Here is a 26,220-nt window from a genome sequence, read left to right on the forward strand (position 1 = left end):
ATTGTTTTGTATTACTTGGCCTGGATTTTTGTCTAGTAGTTCAAAACTAAGCAAAGTACTTGTACAACGTTCCATGATGAATTATATGAAAAAGATATACAGGGTTTAAGGAGAATATTAATTGATCTGAATATATTACTAAACTTGATATAGTAAGATTAACGCACCCCCCACCCCGCCATATTTGGACTTGTAATATACATTACCATTCTGTGAATGAAACATTGGACTAGGACATGTCTGGAAAAAAATGTATATTTTGAGAAGTTAAAATTGTAATGATTGTGGAAATTCTGCATTTATCCCTTTCAGATGACTTCCATTACCCAGAGCTAACAATTTAAAACAATTGGCCAGCTCTGATAAAGATTCTCACCCTGAAACATTGACTATTTATCCCATCCATAGAAGCTGCTTGACCTGCTGAGTTCCTCCGGTATTTTGTGTGAGTTAACATATAACATATAACATATAACAATCACAGCACGGAAACAGGCCATTCCGGCCCTCCTAGTCCGTGCCGAACTCTTAATCTCACCTAGTCCCACCTACCCGCACTCAGCCCATAACCCTCCACTCCTTTCCCATCCATATACCTATCCAATTTTACCTTAAATGACACAACTGATCTGGCCTCTACTACTTCTACAGGAAGCTCATTCCACACAGCTATCACTCTCTGAGTAAAGAAATACCCCCTCGTGTTTCCCTTAAACTTTTGCCCCCTAACTCTCAAATCATGTCCTCTCGTTTGAATCTCCCCTACTCTCAATGGAAACAGCCTATTCACGTCAACTCTATCTATCCCTCTCAACATTTTAAATACCTCGATCAAATCCCCCCTCAACCTTCTACGCTCCAATGAATAGAGACCTAACTTGTTCAACCTTTCTCTGTAACTTAAGTGCTGAAACCCTGGTAACATCCTAGTAAATCGTCTCTGCACTCTCTCTAATTTATTGATATCTTTCCTATAATTCGGTGACCAGAACTGTACACAATATTCCAAATTTGGCCTTACCAATGCCTTGTACAATTTTAACATTACATCCCAACTTCTGTACTCAATGCTCTGATTTATAAAGGCCAGCGTTCCAAAAGCCTTCTTCACCACCCTATCTACATGAGACTCCACCTTCAGGGAACTATGCACTGTTATTCCTAGATCTCTCTGTTCCACTGCATTCCTCAATGCCCTACCATTTACCCTGTATGTTCTATTTGGATTATTCCTGCCAAAATGTAGAACCTCACACTTCTCAGCATTAAACTCCATCTGCCAACGTTCAGCCCATTCTTCTAACCGGCATAAATCTCCCTGCAAGCTTTGAAAACCCACCTCATTATCCACAACACCTCCTACCTTAGTATCATCAGCATACTTACTAATCCAATTTACCACCCCATCATCCAGATCATTTATGTATATTACAAACAACATTGGGCCCAAAACAGATCCCTGAGGCACCCCGCTAGTCACCGGCCTCCATCCCGATAAACAATTATCCACCACTACTCTCTGGCATCTCCCATCTAGCCACTGTTGAATCCATTTTATTACTCCAGCACTAATACCTAACGACTGAACCTTCTTAACTAACCTTCCATGTGGAACTTTGTCAAAGGCCTTGCTGAAGTCCATATAGACTACATCCACTGCCTTACCCTCGTCAACATTCCTCGTAACTACTTCAAAAAATTCAATAAGGTTTGTCAAAACATGACCTTCCACGCACAAATCCATGCTGGCTACTCCTAATCAGATCCTGTCTATCCAGATAATTATAAATACTATCTCTAAGTTGCTCTGGATTCACATACCTGCAGAATCTCCTGTGTTTAAAACTATTGAAAATACTCAGCACATCAGGCAGCATCACTCAGAAGAAAAATTTCTTAAAAACTTACAAAAAATAACATTTAAAAAAAACTGAAAACTCTACTTCTAAACCATATTTTTCAGAATTAAGTTTAGAAGTAGAGTTTTCAGTTTTTTTTAAATGTTATTTTTTGTAAGTTTTTAAGAAATTATTTAAATCCAGTTTTAAATAGACAGCAGATTGTGACAAGGTTACCGACCAGCTCTGGGTGTGACCTCAAGACCTGCTTCCTGAAGTTCAGGTGCTGCTTATAGACCCACCCAACTACAAACAGTTGGCCACATAAATAGTGAGCACGGCAAAAATGATCAGCAGGTTGGAATACTGTGTGATGAGATCCACATAACACCTCAAACACAATTAATCCTTAAAAAGGCCTGATGAGGGTTAGAAATTAACTGATTGCAGAAACCCATTGCATTCATCACTGCTCTCTCCCTTTTCAGCAAACAAACACACTCACATTTCACTAATTCCATATCCCAAAATAACATATTTATAAGACCATAAGATATAGGAGCAAAGTTAGGCCATTCAGCCCATTGAATCTCTTCCACCACTCAAACATAGCTGATTTATTATTCCTCTCAATCACATTCTCTTGACTTCTCCTCATAACCTTTCACATCCTTATTAATCAAGAATCTATCAACCTCCACTTTAAATATACCCAATGACTTGGCCATCTGTGGCAATGAATTCCACAGATTCACCACCCCCTGGATAAAGAAATTCCTCCTCATCTCCATTCTAAAAGGATGCCTCTCTATTCTGAAGGCAGTGCATCTTACGGATTGTATCTCACTGGAATAAATGTGTCTGGATCTGATGAAATTCTAGTGTGCAGTACTGATTTGTACAATGTTGACTGAATCCTTTAGGTTTTTGTGGGACTTGGATTCCCCTACGAAGGCCCTGCCCCTCTAGAAGCAATAGCGAATGGCTGCATATTTCTGAATGTAAAATTTAACCCTCCAAAGAACAGAAAAAATACTCAATTCTTTCAGAGGAAACCAACCTTCAGAGAGGTGTGTGAATTACATTTCTATTATTTATGGTTAAGTTAAATTCCACCATTTTAACACCCGGGGAAAGGTTTCACTGCTATTGTAATGGTCTTTCATTAGAAGCAGTGTTGGTGTTATGGTTAGAGATAATGGGTACTTTGGAATGTGACCCATCTAATCCGGGGAGCGGGTTTTGTTGTGTGCCTGACACCGGTGTGAGCTCGGGATTTTGTTCTGTGGGAGATGAAGATAGAAGAGGCTGGAGAGAACCAGTCGTAGGATTCGACACAGTGGGGACTGTGATTCGATGGAGCAACCTGCAGAAGTCTCCTGAGGATCAGTGAAAATGACTTTCGAAAGAATTGAGCTCCAACTTGTGCACATTTGACTGTTTAATTATAATGGACCCTTTTTGATTTTTTCCCTTTCTTTTCTTTACTAACCCTTTAGTTAAGTTAACATTCATAAATATAATTTCTTCAGCCATATGCAGTGTGCTGTCTGTTAATTTTTAGCACTGAGTTATAAAAGGGTAGCAAATTATATAGCATTCACACAAACCAGGGTATGGGATGGGAGAGCTGTCCCAATCTCACGGATCTGGCGACACCAGAGTGTATATTCCCTAGACGTACGCAGCCCAAGGAAAACAGGGTTTCACTTGTTATTAATGAAATTGAAGATCATTATGAAAGACTAACCATACTATTCTCTGAAACATGTTTCCATGATTAGAAATAATGAAACAGTAATTTCAGGTGTATTTTGTTGTTTGCTAATCTCTGGCAGCATGACACTTGGGTCGTCCAGGACTATGAATTACACAGATCAAACATGGTTGCAGGTTGGGAGGTAGAAGAAATTAGGAAAGTTGAAATGGGAGAATACCCACCCCCCCACACACACACCTGAAAAGAACTGGAAGTGTCTATCCTTTGAGGGAAATGAAGATCTTGAGGAGGACCTGATGGGTGTCAGAGGACTTGGTGATTTTCCATTCCTGAATATAAGACATACAGCAATTTCAAATGTCCATATACAATCAATAATTTGTTCTCTGCCATCTTCTGCGCTATGAAAATTAGATAAAGTAGCTAGTATGGAGTTTTTGAACTAAAACACTACCTTTAATTCCATTAACAGCTATCATCTCAGCATCCTTATGCAGAAACTTACATTGGGAAGCCACATGTCTGGACTGTTGACATTGACAACCTTAGCCTGGTAAAAGAATCGTTGCAGCAAATAATGACCCAGAAGGTATTTGGGTAACACATTACTACTAAATCATATCACACTGCAATTGTAGGAGTAACTTTGCACTTAAATGAAATCCATGTAAAAGCTCAGTATCACAAATACGAGAGATGCTACAGATGCTGGAAATCCAGAGCAACACACAAAACACTGGATGAACTCAGCAGGTCAGGCAGCATCTACAGAAAAGAATAGTCGATGTTACTGGCTGAGAGCCTCCTTCAGGAGTAGAAAGAAAGGGGGATGATGCCAGAATAAGAAGTTGGGTGGATGGGGGGGACGTGGGGTGGCAGGGGGGGTGGTGAGGAGACAAGCTAGAAGATGACAAGAGACACCAGGTGGATAACAATGGAGGACAAGGTGAGAAGCTGGGAGGTGATAGGTGGAAAAGGTAAAGGGCTGAAGAAGACGGAATCTGATGGGTGAGGGTAGTGGACCATAGTTAAAGGTTCAAGTTTCATTTTATTATCAAGGTACGCATGTCACCATATAGAATCCTGGGATTCATTTTTTTGCAGGCATACTCAGTCATTCCAAGAACCATAATAGATCAATTAAAGACCACACCCAGCAGGCCAGACAACCACTGTGCAAGTACAAAATAAAGGAAATAATAATAAATAAATAAGCAATAAATATTATGAGCATGAGATGAAGAGTCCTTGAAAGTGAGTCCATAGGTTGTGGGAACAGTTCAATGATGGAGCAAGTGAAGTTGAGTGAACTTATCTCCTCTGGTTCAAGAGGCTGATGGTTGAGGGGTCATAAATAAGACCATAAAACATAGGATTAGGGTTATTAGAGACGACGACTTATTTTATCACGTGCTTCCAAGAACCCTGAGGCCTGATCATTAATAATCCACTCGAACATCCTTCCAACACTGAGGTCAGACTAATTGGCATATAGTTTCCTTTCTTCTGCCTCTCTCTCCCTTCTTGAAGAGTGAAGTGACATTTGCAATTTTCAAGTATTCCTGAACCATTTCAGAATCTAGTGATTCTTGAAAAATCATTGTTAATCCCCCCACAATCTCTTCAGCCACCTCTTTCAGAACCCTGGGGTGTACACCATCTGGTCCAGGTGACTTATCTACCTTCAGACCTTTCAGTTTCCAAAGAACCTTCTCCCTAGTAATGGTAACTTCACACACTTCATGACCCCTGACACCTGGGACCTCCACCATAGAGCTAAAGTCTTCCACAATTAAGACAAATGCAAAATATTTATTCAGTTCATCTGCCATATCCTAGTCCCCCATTACTACCACTCCAGCATCATTTTCCAGCAATCCAATATCTACTCTCACTTGTCTTTAACACTTTATGTATCTGAAGAAACTTTTGGTATCCTCTATAAAATTTACAGGCTAGCTTACTTTCATATTCCATCTTAACTTTCTTAATGACTCTTTTAGTTGACTTCTGTTGGTTTTTAAAAGCTTCCCAATCCTCTAACTTCCCACTAATTTTTTCTCTATTACTGTATATGCCCTTTTTTTAACTTTTGTGTTGGCTTTGACTTTTCTTGTTAGTCACGGTTGTGTCATCTTGCCTTTAGAATAATTCTTCCTCTTTGGGATGTATATCTCCTGTGCTTTCCAAGTTACTTCCAGAAGTTCCAGTAATTGCTGCTCTGCCATCATCTCTACATGTTCTTTTCCAATCATTTCTGGCCAGGTCCTCTCATGCCTCTGTAACCTTCTTTACTCCACTGTAATAACTTCCTGAACCTGTTTCTGTTGGTACTGAGACTCCTGTGCCTCCTTCCTGATGACAGCAGTGAGAAGTGAGCATGGCCTGGATAATGAGGGTCCCTGATGATGGATGCTGCTTTCCTGTGACAACACTGTGTGTGGATGTGCTCAATGCTTGGGAGGGCTTTACCCACAATGTACTGGGCCATATCCACTACTTTTTGTAAGATTTTCCATTCATTGGTGTTTCCATACCAAACTGTGATGCAGCCAGTCAACATACTCTCCACTTCACATCTATAGAAGTTTGTCAAAGTATTAGATGTCATGCCAATCTCTACAAGCTCCAAAGAAAGTAGAGTTTGTCAAAGTTTTAGATCCCATGCCGAATCTGTACAAATTCTTAACAAAGTTGAGGTTTAACAAAGTCTTTGATGTCGTGCCACATCTCTACAAACTCCTAAGGAAGTAGATGTCAAAGTTTTAGATGTTATGCTGAATTCCTACTCACTAACCGGGCTTGTGTTGTAGTAATTTGTGGGTTACTGATCAGGAGTTTCCTGAGCCATGTCCAACACTGGATGATATGATGATATCTCTGGGCACCCAGAGAAAGAAAAAATACTATAGTTTAGAAAATCTTCTGTTCCAATGGCAATATGTATGTAACTCAGAAATATTGGAGTTTCATTGGGATCTGCTGCTACGTCTGACTCTACAATGGGGTTTGCTGCTATGTCAGGCTCTACCTTGAGAAGAATTATTACCATCAGTGTCACAGAGAAGTCTTTGGACTTTCTGTTTGATTGGGTGAAATCTATGATCACCACCGTCATAATTATTGCCTTAGAAATTTAAAAAATATATATACTTTGAAGGGAAAAAGTAACAAGGACTTCTACCCAAGTTATTCAGTGCAGAACAACTGACTTACAGAAGGGGTGAGCTATATATTGCTCTAATGTAAATGGCATTTTGCTACATTAATGGTTCATTATTGTTAACTTCAGTTGATTGGGAATGGCACTAAAGCTGTTTTTGAATAACTGGATTTGGATAACTGCAGAGACAGAAATGAAAACTGATTGCTGCTTACCAAAACAAAGGAAACTGGAAAGTGTCACAGAATAATCAAAGGAAGGTTGCGGCTAATGGGCCACAGACACAACTGAGACATCAACTGAGGAATTCATGGAAGAAGTTATTGTGAGCACCACTGTCATGGGAGACTTTAGTAGAGAATAAACAGGGACAAATAGGAGTGAGTAAAAAATGAGCAATGCTGAAAGTGAGCAGGTGACTGACGTAGATGGATTTACCCTTGCAGCAGAGGTCTTGGCTACAGTTGTCCATTCTTCCTTGGGCTCTGGAACATTACAGACTGGTGATCAGACTGCGAGTGTAACTGTTGCTTCCAAAGGAATAGAAACAATAGGTATATTTGGAGTGGGGAAGATGTTATAGATAATCCGAGACAACGTGACTTTACTCAGGAAAATGATGGAATAATAAAATGTAAATTTAAACGATTAACAATTAAACAAGCTAAAACTAAAACTGATTAACAATGTAACTGATTAACAACTGTAATTGATTAACAATGAAGGCCAGGTTGGGAGGGGAGGGAGTGATCCAAGTAATACAGATGATTTTAAACACAAGAGATTCTGCAGATGCTGGAAATCCAGAGTAACACACAAAATGCTGGAGTAACACACACAAAATGCTGGTAGAACGCAGCAGGCCAGGCAGCATCTGTAGGGAGAAGTACTGTTGACGTTTCTGGTCAAGACCCTTCGTCAGGACTAACTGAAAGGAAAGATAGTAAGAGATTTGAAAGTAGGAGGGGGAGGGGAAAATGCGAAAAGATAGGAGAAGACACAAGGGAGTGGGGTGAAGTTGAGAGCTGGAAAGGTGATTGGCAAAAGGGATACAGAGCTGGAGAAGGGAAAGGATCATGGGACGGGAGGCCTAGGGAGAAAGAAAGGGGGAAGGGAGCACCAGAGGGAGATGGAGAACAGGCAAAGAGTGATGGGCAGAGAGAGAAAAAAAAGGGAGGGGGGAAAATAAATAAATCAGGGATGGGGAAATAAGGGGAGGAGGGGCATTAATGGAAGATAGAGAAATCAATGTTCATGCTATCAGTTTGGAGGCTACCCAGACGGAATATAAGGTGTTGTTCCTCCAACCCGAGTGTGGCTTCATCTTGACAGTAGAGGAGGCCATGAATAGACATATGGGAATGGGACGTGGAATTAAAATGTGTGGCCACTGGGAGATGCTATCTACTATAAGCCTACTGTCTCTCACAGCTAACACGAGTGAATCTGCAGATGCTGGAAATAAATAAAAACACAAAATGCTGGCAGAACTCAGCAGGCCAGACAGCATCTATGGGAGGAGGTAGTGACGATGTTTCGCCACTCCATCCGCCGGCCACCCCACTCGGGATAGGGTTCCCCTTGTCCTCACCTACCACCCCACTAGCCTCCGGGTCCAACATATAATTTTCCGTAACTTCCGCCACCTCCAGCGAGATCCCACTACCAAGCACATCTTTCCCTCCCCCTCTCTTTCTGTTTTCCGCAGGGATTGCTCCCTAAGCGACCCCCTTGTCCATTCATCCCCCCCCCCCCCCCATCCCTTCCCACCGATCTCCCTCCTGGCACTTATCCTTGTAAGCGGAACAAGTGCTTCACCTGCCCTTACACTTCCTTCCTCACCACCATTCAGGGCCCCAGACAGTCCTTCCAGGTGAGGCGACACTTCACCTGTGAGTCGGCTGGTGTGGTATACTGCGTCCGGTGCTCCTGGTGCAGCCTTTTATATATTGGTGAGACCCGACGCAGACTGGGAGACCGTTTCGCTGAACACCTCTGCCGCCAGAGGAAGCAGATACTCCTCCCCTTCTTTCCCCCTCCCCTTTTATTTCTCTCTCTGCCTATTACTCTTTGCCTGTTCTCCAGCTCCCTCTGGTGCTCCCATCCCCCTTTCTTTCTCCCTAGGCCTCCCATCCCACGATCCTTTCCCTTCTCCAGCTGTGTATCCCTTTTGCCAATCACCTTTCCAGCTCTTAGCTTCCCCCCACCCCCTCCGGTTTTCTTCTGTCATTTTGTATTTCCCACCCGCCCCCCCCCCCCACTTTCAAATCTCTTACTATCTTTTCTTGCAGTTAGTCCTGACGAAGGGTCTCAGCCTGAAAACAGCGACTGTACTTCTTCCTATAAATGCTGTCTGGCATGCTGCGTTCCACCAGCATTTTGTGTGTGTTGCTTGAATTTCCAGCATCTGCAGATTTCCTCATAAATGCTAGAGTAACTCAGGTCAGGAATGAACAGTTGACATTTCAGGCTGTGACCCTTCAACTGACTAATCAGTTGATTTTCTTCATGTTTTTTATTTTTTTAAAATCTGATATTTTTAGTGTAATTAGTGCACTTAGAAACATAGAAAATCCTACAGCACAATACAGGCCCTTCAGCCCATAATGCTGTGCCAAACATGTACTTACTTTAGAAATTACTTAGGGTTACCCATAGCCCTCGATTTTTCTTAGCTCCATGTAACCTAAGAGCAATTTGACTGAGAGGTAGAAACCTAGGAATATTTCTGTTCAATGAAACAGAATATTTCTGTCTAGTGAAATTGTAATGGTGTGCATAGCAAGAATGATAGAAGCAGATGTAATAATTTTCAAAATAGAATTTGAGAATGACCAGAAGGGGAAAGATTTGCAGAGCAGATCTTACAAATACCTGCCAAAGGCACAGTGGGCAAGTGCCTTCCTTCCAGGCTGTTTCTCTTTGCCAGGTCAAAACTGTAGCCTCAACATGTTTTTTACAGCTTGCCAGTTGTCAGATCGAGGAACTACTCCTACTTCATAAGTATGTGAAGAGCAAGAAGATAAGACGTGAGAGAATAGGACCAATCAAGTGTGACAGTGGATAAGTGTGTATGGAATCAAAGGAGATAGCAGAGGTACTTAATGAATACTTTGCTTCAGTATTCACTATGGAAAAGGATCTTGGTGATTGTAGGGATGACTTACAGTGGACTGAAAAGCTTGAGCATGTAGATATTAAGAAAGAGGATGTGCTGGAGCCTTTGGAAAGCATCAAGTTGGATAAGTCACCGGGGCCAGACGAGATGTACTTCAGGTTACTGTGGGAGGCGAGGGAGGAGTCTGCTGAGTCTCTGGTGATGATCTTTGCATCATCAATGAGGACAGGAGAGATTCCGGAGGATTGGAGGATTGCAGATGTTGTTCCATTATTCAAGAAAGGGAGTAGAGATAGCCCAGGAAATTATAGACCAGTGAGTCTTACTTCAGTGGTTATTAAGTTGATGAAGAAGATCCTGAGAGGCAGGATTTATGAACATTTGGGGAGGCATAATATGATAAGGAATAGTCAGCAAGGCTTTGTCAAAGGCAGTTTGTGCCTTATGAAATTGAATTTTTTGAGGATGTGACTAAACACATTGATGAAGGTAGAGCAGTAGATGTAGTATACATGGATTTCAGCAAGGCATTTGACAAGCTACCCCATGCAAGGCTTATTGAGAAAGTAAGTAGGCAATGGATCCAAGGGGACATTAGTTTGTGGATCCAGAACTGGCTTGCCCACAGAAGGCAAAGAGTGGTTGTAGACGGGTCATATTCTGCATGGAGGTCGGTGACCAGTGGTGTGCATTACACAGATGGTAGTTTGCCTCCCAGGTGCCAGGTTTTGTAATGTTTCTGAGCACATCCACAATATCCTGAAATGGGAGGGTGAGCAGCCAGAGGTTGTGGTACATATTGGGACCAACGACATAGGTAGGAAAAGGGAGGAGGTCCTGAAAGCAGAATACAGGGAGTTGGGAAGGAAGCTGAGAATCTCAAGGGTAGTAATCTCAAGATTGCTGCATGAGCCATGTGACAATGAGTTTAGGAATAGGATGAGGTGGAGGATAAATATATGGCTGAAGGACTGGAGCAGGGGATTCTGAATCCAATCCACTGTATGTTATGGTGTTTTGACATTTCAATGTACAATCGTTTGTACATGTGACAAATATTGCTAATCTTTTCTATATACCGTGGAACCAGTTCAATTAATAGTCAACAACTTTTAAAAGCTATTCAGTAGATTCTTGCAAAAAGTATAGTTGCCTTTAATCTCTTTACTGTCAAGTACTTGTGTACAATTGCAGTGGCTTCAGTCCTGTAATATTATCCATTCTTTGTAATACTTCACTCAAGAATGGACTCACAGTTGCATTTTCCCAAATTCATCGTGTACATTAAAACAGACCCATATAACTCTATAAAATAGACATGTTGAAACCTGCGATGCTCCTGATTTAAGTTATCGTAGACAATCCTTGTTCAGCTGAAATTCATTGTAATTGTTGGTCTTTGCCTCCCTCTAGAGGTCATAATCAGAATCAGGTTTATTATCACCGGCACGTGTCGTGAAATTTGTTAACTTAGCAGCAGCAGTTCAATGCAATACAAATATAGAAGAATCAATCTATCAATCACATTATACGTATATGGAATAGATTAAAAATTGTGTAAAAACAGAAATATATTTAAAAATTGAGTTAGTGTTCACAGGTTCAATGTCCTTTTAGGAATCAGATGGCAGAGGGGAAAAAGGTGTTCCTGAATCACTGAGTGTGTGCCTTCAAACTTCTGTATCTCCTGCCTGATGATAACAGTGAGAAAAGGGCATGTCCTCAGTGCTGAAGGTCCTTAATAATGGACTCTGCCTTTCTGAGGCACCACCTCTTGAAGATGCCCTGGGTACTTTGTAGACTAGTATCCAAGATGGAACCAACTAAGTTTACGACCCTCTGCCGCTTCTTTCGGTCCTGTGCAGTAGCCCCCCCCCCCCCCGCCCCCCCAGCCCCATACCAGACAGTGATGCAGTCTGTCAGAATGCTCTCTACGGTACATCTATAGAAGTTTTTGAATGTATTTGTTGAAATACCAAATCTCTTTAAGCTCCTAATGAAGTATAGTTGCTGTCTTGCCTTCTTTATAGTTGAATCGATGTGTTGGGACCAGGTTAGGTCCTCAGAGATCTTGACACCCAAGAGCTTGAAACTGCTCACTCTCTCCACTTCTGATTTCTCTATCAGGATTGGTATGTGCTCCTTCATCTTGCCCTTCCTGAAGTCCATAATCAGCTCTTCCATCTTACTGACGATGAGTGCCAGGTTGTTGCTGCGACACCATTCCACTAGTTGGCATATCTCACTCCTGTACACCCTCTCATTTCCACCTGAGATTCTACCAACAATGGTTGTATTGTATGATCATTCCCCATGGTCAGGAAATTACTGTTTAAATAAATAATCTTTCTGAGGAGCACGAATTCAAGATTCAAGATAGTTTATTGTCATTCTTCAGTAGAGAAGTGTAAAGGAGAACAAAATGATTGTTACTCTGGAACCAATGGAGTGCAGAGAAACATAATAAGCATAAAGCACAATAAAAAACAAAAAGCACAATATAAAAACATATATAAATGCAATCCTATAAAATATGATGTACAAGGGTGATGCTTTTCCAGCTAATTTTGAAGCAATCCTTTAGTTGTTGTCACACTAATCACCATACAACAGAAAATGCTGGATACATATTGGTTTAAAAAGGCTCTAAAAGTAATCCGGGAAATTATAGGCTGGTAAGTCTGACGTCGGTATTAGGTAGATTCTTGGAAGGAGTACTAAGAGATAAGATCTACAAGTATTTAGATAGACAGGGACTTATTAGGGAGAGTCAACATGGCTTTGTGCGTGGTAGGTCATGTTTATCAGACAGACAGACATACTTTATTGATCCCGAGGGAAATTCGGTTTCGTTACAGCCGCACCAACCAAGAATAGTGAAGAAATATAGCAATATAAAACCATAAATAATTAAATAATAATAAGTTAATCATGCCCGCTGGAAGTAAGTCCAGGACCAGCCTATTGGCTCAGGGTGTCTGACACTCCGAGGGAGTAGTTGTAAAGTTTGATGGCCACAGGTAGGAATGACTTCCTATGACACTCAGTGTTACATCTCGGTGGAATGAGTCTCTGGCTGAATGTACTCCTGTGCCTAACCAGGATATTGTGGAGTGGATGGGAGTCATTGTCCAAGATGGCATGCAACTTGGACAGCATCCTCTTTTCAGACACCACTGTCAGAGAGTCCATTTCCACCCCAACAACATCACTGGCCTTAAGAATGAGTTTGTTGATTCTGTTGGTGTCTGCTACCCTCAGCCTGCTGCCCCAGCACACAACAGCAAATATGATAGCACTGGCCACCACAGACTCGTAGAACATCCTCAGCATCGTCCAGCAGATGTTAAAGGACCTCAGTCTCCTCAGGAAATAGAGACGGCTCTGACCCTTCTTGTAGACAGCCTCAGTGTTCTTTGACCAGTCCAGTTTATTGTCCATTCATATCCCAGGTCTTTGTAGTCCTCCACCATGTCCACACTGACCCCTTGGATGGAAACGACGGTCACCGGTGCCTTAGCCCTCCTCAGGTCCACCACCAGCTCCTTAGTCTTTTTCACATTAAGCTGCAGATGATTCTGCTCACACCACGTGACAAAGTTTCCCACCGTAGCCCTGTACTCAGCCTCATCTCCCCTGCTGATGCATCCAACTATGGCAGAGTCATCAGAAAACTTCTAAATATGGCAAGACTCTGTGTCTGAGGTGTAGATGGTGATGACAAAGGGAGACAGGACAGTCCCCTGTGGAGCCCCAGTGCTTCTGACCACTCTGTCTGACACACAGTGTCAGATACAAATACAAATACAAACCTATTAGAGTTTTTCGAGGAGGTTACAAGGAAAGTGGATGAAGGGAAGGCAGTGGATGTTGTCTACATCGACTTCAGTAAGGCCTTTGACAAGGTCCTGCATGGGAGGTTAGTCAGGAAGATTCAGTCGCTAGGTATACATGGTGAGGTAGTAAATTGGATTAGACATTGGCTCAATGGGAGAATTCAGGGAGTGGTAGTGGAGGACTGCTTCTCTGAGTGGAGGCCTGTGACTAGTGGTGTGCCACAAGGATCAGTGCTGGGTCCATTGTTATTTCTCATCTATATCAATGATCTGGATGATAATGTGGTAAATTGGCTCAGCAAATTTGCTGATGATACAAACATGGGAGGTATAGTGGACAGTGAGGAAGGTTTTCAAAGCTTGCAGAGGGATCTGGACCAGCTGGAAAAATGGGCTGAAAAATGGCAGATGGAGTTTAATACAGACAAGTGTGAAGTATTACACTTTGGAAGGACAAACCAAGGTAGAACATACAAGGTAAATGGTAGGGCACTGAGGAGTGCAGTAGAACAGAGGGATCCGGGAATACAGATACAAAATTCCCTAAAGGTGGCATCACAGGTAGATAGGGTAGTAAAGAGAGCTTTTAGTAAGTGGCCTTTATAAATCAAAGAATCGAGTATAAGAGTTGGAATGTTATGGTGAGGTTGTATAAGGCATTGGTGAAGCTGAATTTGGAGTATTGTGTGCAGTTTTGGTCACCGAATTACAGGAAGGATATTAATAAGGTTGAAAGAGTGCAGAGAAGGTTTACAAGGATGTTGCCTGGACTTGAGAAACTGAGTTCCAGAGAAAGGTTGAATAGGTTAGGACTTTATTCCCTGGAGTGTAGAAGAATGAGGGGAGATTTGATAGAGGTATATAAAATTATGATGGGTATAGATAGAGTGAATGCAAGCAGGCTTTTTCCACTGAGGCTAGGGGAGAGAAAAAAAAGAGGACATGGATTAAGGGTGAAGGGGGAAAAGTTTAAAGGGAACATTGGGGGGGTTTCTTCACACAGAGAGTGGTGGGACTGTGGAATGAACTGCCAGATGAAGTGGTAAATGCGGGCTCGCTTTTAACATTTAAGAAAAACTTGGACAGGTACATGGATGAGAGGTGTATGAAGGGATATGGGCCGGGTGCAGGTCAGTGGGACTAGGCAGAAAAATGGTCCAGCACAGCCAAGAAGGGCCAAAAGGCCCGTTTCTGTGCTGTAATGTTCTATGGTTCTAATTTCTTTAGCCAGAGAGCGGAGAATGTGTGGAATTCATTGCCACAGGTGGCTGGAGGCCAGGTCATTGGGTGTACTTAGCACAGCGATTAATAGGTTCTTGATTTGTCAGGGTGTGAAAGACTACAGGGAGAAGCCGGGAGAATGGGGTTGAGAGGGAAAATGGATCAGCCATGATGAAATGGTGGAGCAGACTCGATGGACCAGATGTCTGAACTCTGCTCCTAACTCTTACGGTCTGACAGTTCATTGCTGAACAAACTTGTGCAGATTGTTGATGTCTGAAGTCACTAGGTAGTGAACCATTGGTCTTTTAAGGTGACCTTGTAGCTTCAGGATTACCACAGTTAATTCAGGATTAACACACACAAAATTCTGAAGGAAATCAGCCAGGTCAGGCAGCATCTGTAGAGGAATAAACAGCTGATGTTTTCCTGCATCTGCAGAATCTCTTGTGTTTATGATTACCACATCACCCGCATCACCTTTCCATCCAAGATTTATTTAATTGCTTGAATTTAAACTACATCAGATGGTAGATCTCAGATTTATGCCTCTGAAACACTGATACTGGAAATCGTGGACGCATTGGTAATCATTTTCCAATGTTCTATAGATTCAGGATCAGTTCCTGAGGATTGAAGGGTAGCTAATATTATCCCACTTTTTAAGAAAGGAGAGAGAGAGAAAACAGGGAATTATAGACCAGTTAGCCTGACATCAGTGGTGGGGAAGATGCTGGAGTCAATTATAAAAGATGAAATAGCGGCACATTTGGATAGCAGTAGCAGGTTCGGTCTGAGTCAGCATGGATTTATGAAGGGGAAATCATGCTTGACTAATCTTCTGGAATTTTTTGAGGATGTAACTATGAAAATGGACACGGGAGAGCCAATGGATGTAGTGTACCTGGACTTTCAGAAAACCTTTGACAAGGTCCCACATAGGAGATTAGTGGGCAGAATTAGAGCACATGATATTGGGGTAGGGTACTAACATGGATAGAAAATTGGTTGGCAGACAGGAAACAAAGAGTAGGGATTAACGGGTCCTTTTCAGAATGGCAGGCAGTGACTAATGGGGTACCGCAAGCCTCGGTGCTGGGACTGCAGCTGTTTACAATATACATTAATGATTTAGATGAAGGGACTAAAAGTAACATTAGCAAATTTGCAGATGACACAAAGCTGGGTGGCAGTGTGAAATGTGAGGAGGATGTGAGGAGAATGCAGGGTGACTTGGACAGGTTGGGCGAGCGGGCAGGTGCATGGCAGATGCAGTTTAATCTGGATAAATGTGAGGTTATCTACTTTGGTGGCAAGAACAGGAAGGCAGATTACTATCTGAATGGTGTCAAGTTAGGAAAAGGGGAACTACAATGATAGAATAGTACAGCACATTACAGGCCCTTCGGCCCACAAAGTTGTTCCGACCCTCAAACCCTGCCTCAAATATAACCTCCCACTTTAAATTCCTCCATATACCTGTCTAGTAGTCTCTTAAACTTCACTAGTGTGTCTGCCTCCACCACTGACTCAGGCAGTGCATTCCACGCACCAACCGCTCTCTGAGTGAAAAATCTTCCTCTAATATCCCCCTTGAACTTCCCTCCCCTTACCTTAAAGCCATGTCCTCTTGTACTGAGCAGTGGTGCCCTGGGGAAGAGGCGCTGGCTGTCCACTCTGTCTATTCCTCTTAATGAGATCTAGGTGTTCTTGTACATCAGTCACTGAAAGTAAGCATGCAGGTACAGCAGGCAGTGAAGAAAGCTAATGGCATGTTGGCCTTCATAACAAGGGGAGCTGAGTATAGGAGCAAAGAGGTCCTTCTGAAGTTGTACAGGGCCCTGGTGAGACCACACCTGGAGTATTGTGTGCAGATTTGGTCTCCAAATTTGAGGAAGGACATTCTTGCTATTGAGGGAGTGCAGCATAGGTTCACGAGGTTAATTCCCGGGATGGCGGGATTGTCATATGTTGAAAGACTGGAGCGACTGGGCTAGTATACACTGGAATTTAGAAGGATGAGAGAGGATCTGAATCTGATTGAAACATATAAGATTATTAAGGGATTGGATACGCTAGAGGCAGGAAACATGTTCCTGAGGTTGGGGGAGTCCAGAACCAGAGGCCACAGTTTAAGAATAAAGGGTAGGCCATTTAGAATGGAGTTGAGGAAAAACTTTTTCATCCAGAGAGTTGTGGATCTGTGGAATGCTCTGCCTCAGAAGGCAGTGGAGGCAAATTCTTTGGATGCTTTCAAGAGAGAGTTAGATAGAGCTCTTAAAGATAGCGGAGTCAAGGGATATGGGGAGAAGGCAGGAACGGGGTACTGATGTGGATGATCAGCCATGATCACAGTGAATGGCGGTGCTGGCTCAAAGGGCTGAATGGCCTACTCCTGCACCTATTGTCTATGGTCTATTGTCTATCTCTGGATGATTGTTTATTAACCATACCAATTGACTTAAGCTTAAGTTCAAAAATTTCTGACCAGATGTTGTTGCATCTGGTCTCCCAATCCATCACACATTTCTGCCAATATCCTACACAGCTCCACTGAGATCCCTGGAAATGTCCCATCACACTAGGACCTCACCTACAACCTGACTCATTCCATTAGATAATAGAATCCACTTTTGATTCCTCTTCCTGAAGTTCATGACCCCACATTAAACTCCATTTGCCAGCTTACCCCTCAGAGTATGTCCCATTGCAAAATCCTTACCAGAACGCACACTACCACGTGTTTTTATATTATCGGTAAAACTTACTGTTGGAAGGAACACTAAATGTTGAATTTTCAAGCATGTTCAAATCAGTACTGGTGACAAGAAAAGGCATTTGTCCTGTCCATCTACAATGGATTTTGAATTCTAATCCCTATGCCGAGTAATTGGACCCATTTGTCTACAAGTTGTGATTCACTGCTAATGTTCAACTGACATCAGGAGTGCATTGGACCACATCGTCTGGTGCACAGTGCACATTCTGTGATAACTGACAGAAATTGGGATCTTTTAATTCAACCCACAATGCATATTTATGCCTCTCAGAAAAACTGGAAAGAAGCCACAAATTAAGACTTTCTACAGAGATATATGCTGACTCATTGCGTCACCATCTGAGATTGAGATGTCAATGTGCAGATCGGAAAAAACTGCAGAGGGTTGTAAACTGAATCAGTTCCATCATGGGCATGGGATCCCACCATTGAGGATGCCTCCAAAAGGCAATGCCTCAAGAAGGCAGCATCCATCATCAAGGATCCTCACCACCCAGGATTCTCTCATTGTTATCATGAGGAAGGAGGTACAGGAGCCTGAAGATACACACTCAACATTTCAGAAACAGCTTCTTCCCCAACACCGTCAGACTGAACCCACGAACAGTTTCTCACTATGCTTTTGCTCTCTTTTTGCACTACTTATTTACTTTTTATACTCTGAGTGGCCACTTTACATAGAACATAGACTAGTACAGCACAGTACAGGCTTGGATTGGATTGGATTACAAGATTGGAGGTGTAGTGGACAGTGAAGAAGGTTTTCAAAGCTTGCAGAGGGATTTGGACCAGCTGGAAAAATGGGCTGAAAATGGCAGATGGAATTTAATGCAGACAAGTGTGAGGTAAGTTTTTTACACAGAGGGTTGTGAGTGCCTGGAATGACTTGCCAGGGATGGTCGTGGAGGCTAAAACATTAGGGGTATTTAAGAGCCTCTTGGACAGGCACATGGATGGAAAGAAAATTGGAGGGTTATGGGGTAGTGTGGGTTTAGTACTTTTTAAGGATTATATGGGTCGACACAACATGGAGGGCTGAAGGGCCTGTACTGTGCTGTAGTGTTCTATGGTTCTATGGTATTGAATTTTGGAAGGACAAACCAAGGTAGAACATACAAGGTAAATGGTAGGGCACTGAGGAGTGTAGTAGAACAGGAATCTGGGAATACAGGTACAAAATTCCCTAAGAGTGACATCACAGGTAGGTGGGGTAGTAAAGAGAGCTTTTGGTACATTGACCTTTATAAATCAAAGTATTGAGTATAAGAGTTGGAATGTTATGGTGAGGTTGTATAAGGCATTGGTGAAGCTGAATTTGGAGTATTGTGTGCAGTTTTGGTCACCGAATTACAGGAAGGATATTAATAAGGTTGAAAGAGTGCGGAGAAGGTTTACAAGGATGTTGCCGGGACTTGAGAAACTGAGTTACAGAGAAAGGTTGAATAGGTTAGGACTTTATTCCCTGGAGCGTAGAAGAATGAGGGGAGATTTGATAGAGGTGTATAAAATTATGATGGGCATAGATAGTGTGAATGCAAGCAGGCTTTTTCCACTGAGGCTAAGGGAGGAAAAAAACCAGAGGACATGGGTTAAGGGTGAAGGGGGAGAAGTTTAAAGGGAACATTAGGCTTCTTCACACAGAGAGTGATGGGAGTGTGGAATGAGCTGCCAGATGAAATGGTAAATGTAGGCTCACTTTTAACATTTAAGAAAAATTGGACAGGTACATGGATGGAAAGGTGTATGGAGGGATATGGTCCAGGTGCAGGTCAGGGGACTAGGCAGAAAAATGGTTTGGCACCGCCAAGAAGGGCCAAAAAGGCTTGTTTCTGTGCTGTAATGTTCTATGGTTCTATGGTGTGTATAAAGGTGAGCACCACAGTAACGTGGCAGTTAGTGCCACACTTCACAGGTCAGTCACAGTTCACAGGTCAGTTCCAGCAATCTCTGTAAACAAGTTTGCGCACTCCTTCCCGTGCATGCATGGATTTCATCCAGATGCTCCAGTTACCACCCACAGTCCAAAGATATATCAGTTAATTGATCGATGTTAATTGTACTGTGATTACGCTGGAGTTAAACCACGGGATTGCTGGGCCGTGTGGCTCATTGGACCACAAAGGCCTGATCCATGCTGTATCGCCTACTAAAAGAAGTAAATAAAATAAATATTTCCACATCACAAACCTTTGCAATAAATCAACAAAATACTAAGCAGCTAAAGCAGTGGTGTGAAGAAAGAATTGCAGATACTCGGCAGATAAAAGCAGTGTCTGTGAGGAAGGAAATGTAGGTAGTGAGGTGAATAACCTTTTAACAAATCTGGAAAATGTTAAAGTTCTTGGGCTGGCACAGAGCCAGAGAATGGGCAATAGAAATCAAAAAATGTAAAGGGAATTTGCAGTTCCAATCAATTAACAAGAGATAGCTGTAATTTAGAAGAATGAGGTTTATCTCATTGAAATCTGCCAAATATTGAAAGGCCTAAATAGAATGGACATGGAGAGGATGTTTCATATAGTGGAATAGTCTAGGACCAGAGGACACAGCCTCAGAAGAGAGAGACATCTCTTTGGAACAGAGATGGGGAGGAATTTCTTTAGCTGGAGAGCAGTGAATCTGTGGAATTCTTTGTCACAGGTGGTTTCGGAGACCAAGCTATTGAGTATATTTAAAGCCAAAGTTGATAGGTTCTTGATTAGACTGGGTGTCAAAGGTTACGGGAAGAAGGCAGAGGAGAATGGGTAGAGAGGGATAATAAATCAGCCATGATGGAATGATGGAGCAGACACAATGGGCTGAATGGCCTCATTCTGCTCCTATGTTTTATGATCCAGAGGAGGTAAATGCAGAAGGATCTGAACATTGAAGCAGAGAACCGAGTCTGGGCCTTGTGATCATTCATGCCAATGACAGCACAACACTTGTTCAGTATACTGCCAATTCAGTTGTCCAGCAGGAAGCATTACCAGACTTTTGGAGGCTGTAGACTCTGTTTCTGAGCCAGGGTTTACATGTATTACTCTTGTATTTGATTTCAAAGGTTATGGATTCAAAATCCTACTTAAACTTTTGAGTTAAAAGTCTAAACGAGACCTGCCATTAATGAGGAACACAGCAGCAGATGCTTGCTGGCAGTCACTAGAAGACTCAGGAAGGCTGCCAGTGCTATTTTTATTGCTCTGACCTCCTGTTTATTTAGATTTACTCCTGAACAAACAAGTCTGTCTTGTTCATGAAGGCTTGTTCATGAACAACCTAACCTAAACGACCACCTTGGAACATTTTGAGATGCTAGAATCTTTACATAAAAGCAAACACTTATTTCTCTCTTATACAATAATATTTATATTCACAACAGGTGGAACCATATTTGCCATATGAATTCACATGTGAAGGACTGCTGGAAAGATTAAATGTTTTCATTGAAAAACAGGTAAGACTATTACTTAACAAATTACTTCAGAAGAATAATCTAATTGCATCCATTTTGTAAAATAAAATATAGATTGTTGATTAAAGAAATTTACAGTTCAGAAACCTGTCCTTTTGACCTATTTCATCAGTGCTGATCTAAACCTGTATCCTCTCCATCTAGACTCCTCTGCCCTGATTCCAACATTCTTGTCTTTTATCCTATCCGTGCCTCTCATAATTTTTTAACTCTTTACAGGGTTACCCCTCAGCCATCTACATTCCAGTAGGGATAAACACAGCCTATCCAATCTCTCCTTATGCTACAATGCTACCTTTCCAGACGACATCCTGGTGAATCTGTTCTGCATCATCCGTCCTGGGGTGTGATGACCAGAAATGTAGAAAATACTGCAAGTATAGTGTAACCAGTGTTTTGTACAATTGCAAGGTCTTGTCCCAACTCTGAAACTCAATGCCTTGACCTATGAAGAAAAGTAAACCAAATGCCTTTTTCACTGCCCTCCTCATAGGGCCACAACTTTCAGGGAGCTGTAGATTTGCACTCCAAGGTCTTTCTGAACACTGAATGCTGCAAATGTCCATGCCATTTCCTCTGTGTGTCCTACCCAAAGTGCATTCTCCTTATTTATTTGAATTAAGTTCCAGCTGCAAATGGTCTTTCAAACTTATACCCGAGCATGTCTCGCTATGTCAACCTTCTTCACTACCTACAACTCCAACAACTTCTGTGTCTCTGAAAACTTACTCCTCTTATTATCTTTATTCTCATACAACTCTATAAAAAACACAGTTAAAAGAACAAAGATATTGAAGCTGTGATATTTGTTTACACTGGATTCCTAATTTGAACAGACAAAAGCAGCAGAGGTTGTGCCTCAGATGGTCTACTCCTGCTCCTATTTCTTATGTTCTTATGTGATACATGTTTTCAGGTTTTAGTACCTTGTGCCTGATGGGAGAGGGGCAAAGAGAGAATGTCCAGGATAGGTGGCAACTGATTATGTTGGTTGCTTTACAGAGGCATCGAGAAGTGTAGATAGGGTCTAAAAGAGCTTGGAGAGAAGATTGGTTTCCATGATGTGCTGAGCTCTGTCCACAGTTCTTTACTATTTCTTGCAGTCAAAGGCAGAGCAGTTGCTATACCAAGCCATGATCCAAATATGATGCTACCTATAGTTCCTCAATGTGGATTGATGGGGACAGGCCAAATTTCTTTAGCCTCCTGAGGAAGGAGAAGTGTTTGTGAGCTTTCTTGGGCATGGTGTCTATGTGGTTAGACAAGGAGAGGCTTTTGGAGATGTTCATTCCCAGGAATTTGAAGCTCTCAACCTTAGCGCCATTGATGTAGAGACAAGCATGTGCACGGCCCCTTCCTGAAGTTAGAAACCAGTTCTTTTGTCTTGCTGACATTGATTGAAAGATTGTTGTCACTAAACTCTCTATCTCCTTCCCTTGGAAAAGGGATTACAGTTTGTATGCCTAAATTACATCAGTCTCATTAGAATTCATCATCACTTTTTCTGAAAGAATAATGGGGGGTTGTGTTGTCAGCCTTTGCAAATTGGCATCGTTATTATCTCAGTGCTTTCTCCTTCCAGATGGCCTCTTGCTGAAAATGTTTATTCTTTTCATTGAGTTTGAATATGCATTGTCCCGCCTTTCCTGCAATCTATAATCCTCACATTCTTCATCTTCATATCTGCATGAAATGTGTAGCACTAGTTTATCTCCACCAGTGAATTCTTGCCACTTTCAACATTGCAGCTAATCTTGCTATCTCATGTTCTTTTCATTTACATACTTTTTAAATCTGCTCATTTTTATTCACCTGAATTTTAACTTTTTAATCTTTTAGTTATTCACTCTAAACACCATATGACTAGAAGTCAAAGGAGCAGAATTAGGCCATTCGGCCCATTGAATCTGCTATGCCATTCCATCATGGCTTATTCATTTTCCCTCTCAAATCCTTCTCCTGCCTTCTCCCTGTAACCTTTAATACCCTGACTAATCAAGAACCTATCAACCTCCACTTTAAATATGCCCAATGACTTGGTCTCCACAGCTGTTTGTGGCAATGTATTCCACAGATTCACCACCCCCTGGCAAAAGAAATTCCACCTCATCTCCATTCTAAATGGATGTCCCACTATTCTGAGACAGTGTCCCCTCATTCTAGTCTCCCGCCTCCCCCTCCATGGACTCCCCTCTCCACATCCACTCTATCCAGACCTTTCAATATTTAATAGGTTTCAATGAGATTCCCCTTCATTCTTCAAAGCTCCAGCAAATACAGACCCAGAGCCATCAAACGCTGCTCATACATTCATCCTTTCATTCCCAGAATCCTTCTCGTGAACCTCCTCTGGACTCTCTCCAACGCCAGCACACTGTTCTTAGATAAGGAGTCCAAAATAGAGCTCACAATGCTTCAAGTGTGGTCTGACCAATGCCTTATAAAGTCTCAGCACCAAATCCTTGTACTTGAAATGAATGCTAACATTGCATTTGCATCCTCACCACTGACTTAACCTGCAAGTTAACCTTTAGGGAACTCCCAAGTCCATTTGCTCATCTGACTTTTGAATTTTTTCCCTGTTTAGAAAATAGTATGTTTTTATTCCTTCTACCAAAGTGCACAACCACACATTTCCTGATACTGTATTCCATCCGCCACTTCTTTGCCCATTAGAAACATAGAACACTACAGCACAGTACAAGCCCTTCAGCCCTCCATGTTGTACCAACCCATATAATCCTTAAAAAATACTAAACCCACACTATCCCATAACCCTCTATTTTTCTTTCATCCATGTGCCCGTCCAAGAGGCTCTTAAATACCCCTAATGTTTTAGCCTCCACCAACATCCAGGCACTCACAACCCTCTGTGTAAAAAAACTTACCCCTGATGTCTCCCCTAAACTTCCCTCCCTTAATTTTGTACATATGCCCTCTGGTGTTTGTTATTGGTGCCCTGGGAAACAGGTACTGACTATCCACCCTATCTATGCCTCTCATAATCTTGTAGACCTCTATCAAGTCCCCTCTCATTCTTCTACACTCCAAAGAGAAAAGTCCCAGCTCTGCTAACCTTGCTTCTTATGACTTGTTCTCCAAACCAGGCAACATCCTGGTAAATCTCCTCTGCACCCTCTCCATAGCTTCCACGTCCTTCCTATAATGAGGTGACCAGAATTGAAAACAATACTCTAAGTGCAGTCTCACCAGAGATTTGTAGAGTTGCAACATTCTCCTAAAGTGCCTGTCTTTCTGTAGCCCCTCTGCTTCCTAAACACTACCTGCCCATCCACCTATTTTCATATCATCCACAAACTTGGCCTCAAAACCATCAATTCCTTCATTCAAATCACCAACATACAATGGGAAAAGAAGTGGTCCTAACTCTGATCCCTATAGAACACCGCTAGTCACTGGCAGCCAACCAAAAATGACCCCCTTTATTCCCACTCTTTGCCTGCTGCCAGTCAGCCAATTTTCTCTCCATGCTAGTATCTTTTCTGTAATACCATGGGCTCTTAACTTGTTAAGCAGCTTCATGTGCGGTACCTTGTCAAAAACCTTCTGAAAATTCAAGTAAACAACATCCACTGATTATCCTCTGTCTATCCTGCTTGTATTTCCTTAAAGAATTCCAACAGATTTCCCCTGAAGGAAACAATGCTGACTTTGGCCTATGTTATTATGTTTTCTAATTACTCCAAACCCTCATCCTTAACAATCGACTCCAACATCTTCCCAACTACCAAGGTCAGGCTTTCTGTCCTAGAATTTCCTTTTTCCTGCCTCCCTCTCTTCTTAAAGACTGTCATCATTATTAATGTACATTTAGGATCAGGAGTGGAATAATAAAGGTGTAGTACAGGCAAATGAGTTTGGCCTGGATTGGCACTGCTGTCGACGTGGACAGGCTGGGCCAGAATTACGTGTTTCTCTACTGCATAGCTCTATCATCAGTTTCAATATGTACAACTTTCAGATTCACTTTCACAGTGATTGAGAAGGAGGTCATTAAGGCTCAAGTACTCAGGTAAAGGTGTTGTATTGTCCTCTTCTCTTTTTTGCCAACAGAGAAGGAGATACAGGAGCCTGAAGACACACACTCAACATTTTAGGATCAGCTTCTTTGCCTCCAGCATTTCTGAGAGGTCCATGAACACTACCTAACTATTTTTGCTCTCTTTTTGCCCTACTTATTTATTTTTAAATATATTTCCTATTACAATTTATAGTATATTCTGCAAAATAACAAATTTTACAACATATGTCAGTGATATATAATTCTAATATTGTTTGACATGTACATTTACCCATTGTCTATTTAGAGAATGGGTAGAATTGAATTAATAAACATAGGATGCTCCAAAGCACTTGCTAAGCTGGACTAGTACTCTGTATCCATGCCAGTGCAGAGTTGGCAAAGATACAGCTTTGAACTTCTGCTTCTGGATGGTGACTTTACTGCATTCACTGGATATGGTTGCTCACACCTGACACTGGAAATATTGTTGCAGGATTTCTGCCTCCAAAGGGAAATATGGCCACCAATTAGTGCACTTAGAGTTAAAGTGGCCAAACCCTCTCAATCATGTGTTGAAGTCTGCCAGAAAGAGCAACTAATTTGTGAGCCTGCTTTCTTCTACCATCTCAACAAAGTGGCTGAGCTCAAGAGGTAAGAGTTCTGCTCAAACTTTCCTATCGTGACCACAATACCTTCATTAGAGATAAATATTCACATTTCATCTTACTTACAGAACCTAATTTTAGTGCATACAAATGTGCAAGTATCAGCAAACAACTGGAGGTCTACGAAGGAGGAAAGGGTTAGATTGATCTTACAGTAGCTTAAAAGGTTGATGCCACATTGTGAGCTGAAGGGCCTGTACTCTGCTGGAATGTTCTAAATTCTGTGTTCTGTGATTAACTTTAATAAAGAATTTTCATTATATAAAACAGTAAACATTGAAACTCTTTTGTAGGGTTTCTGCTATACTTACAGATAAAGCAAAATAAGGAACAAATCGAGACATTTAGGTGTCATTTTCTTTAAACTGTGACTGAGAATGAGCAGCATTTGTGTTTGTCAGT

The 26,220-nt window shown here is 41.9% G+C and overlaps 1 protein-coding gene across 7 annotated transcripts in view; it reads left to right on the plus strand.

Annotated features, from left to right (window-relative positions):
- LOC140713921 (alpha-1,6-mannosylglycoprotein 6-beta-N-acetylglucosaminyltransferase A-like) overlaps positions 1–26,220 on the plus strand; it is a 174,493-nt gene that overhangs the window by 134,142 nt on the left and 14,131 nt on the right. For 5 of the 7 annotated variants that reach the window (XM_073024612.1, XM_073024609.1, XM_073024611.1 and 2 more), the window contains 4 exons: positions 2,762–2,908; positions 4,031–4,147; positions 21,037–21,111; positions 25,647–25,804. In XM_073024612.1, coding sequence (XP_072880713.1) covers positions 2,762–2,908; positions 4,031–4,147; positions 21,037–21,111; positions 25,647–25,804 — 497 coding nt within the window. Of the gene's footprint in view, positions 1–2,761; positions 2,909–4,030; positions 4,148–21,036; positions 21,112–21,348; positions 21,482–25,203; positions 25,322–25,646; positions 25,805–26,220 lie in introns of those variants that run through there. The other 2 variants (XM_073024614.1, XM_073024613.1) reach the window with 2 other exon arrangements.

The sequence above is a fragment of the Hemitrygon akajei genome, chromosome 20 (assembly GCF_048418815.1).
Source record: "Hemitrygon akajei chromosome 20, sHemAka1.3, whole genome shotgun sequence".
Classification (NCBI taxonomy): Eukaryota; Metazoa; Chordata; class Chondrichthyes; order Myliobatiformes; family Dasyatidae; genus Hemitrygon; species Hemitrygon akajei.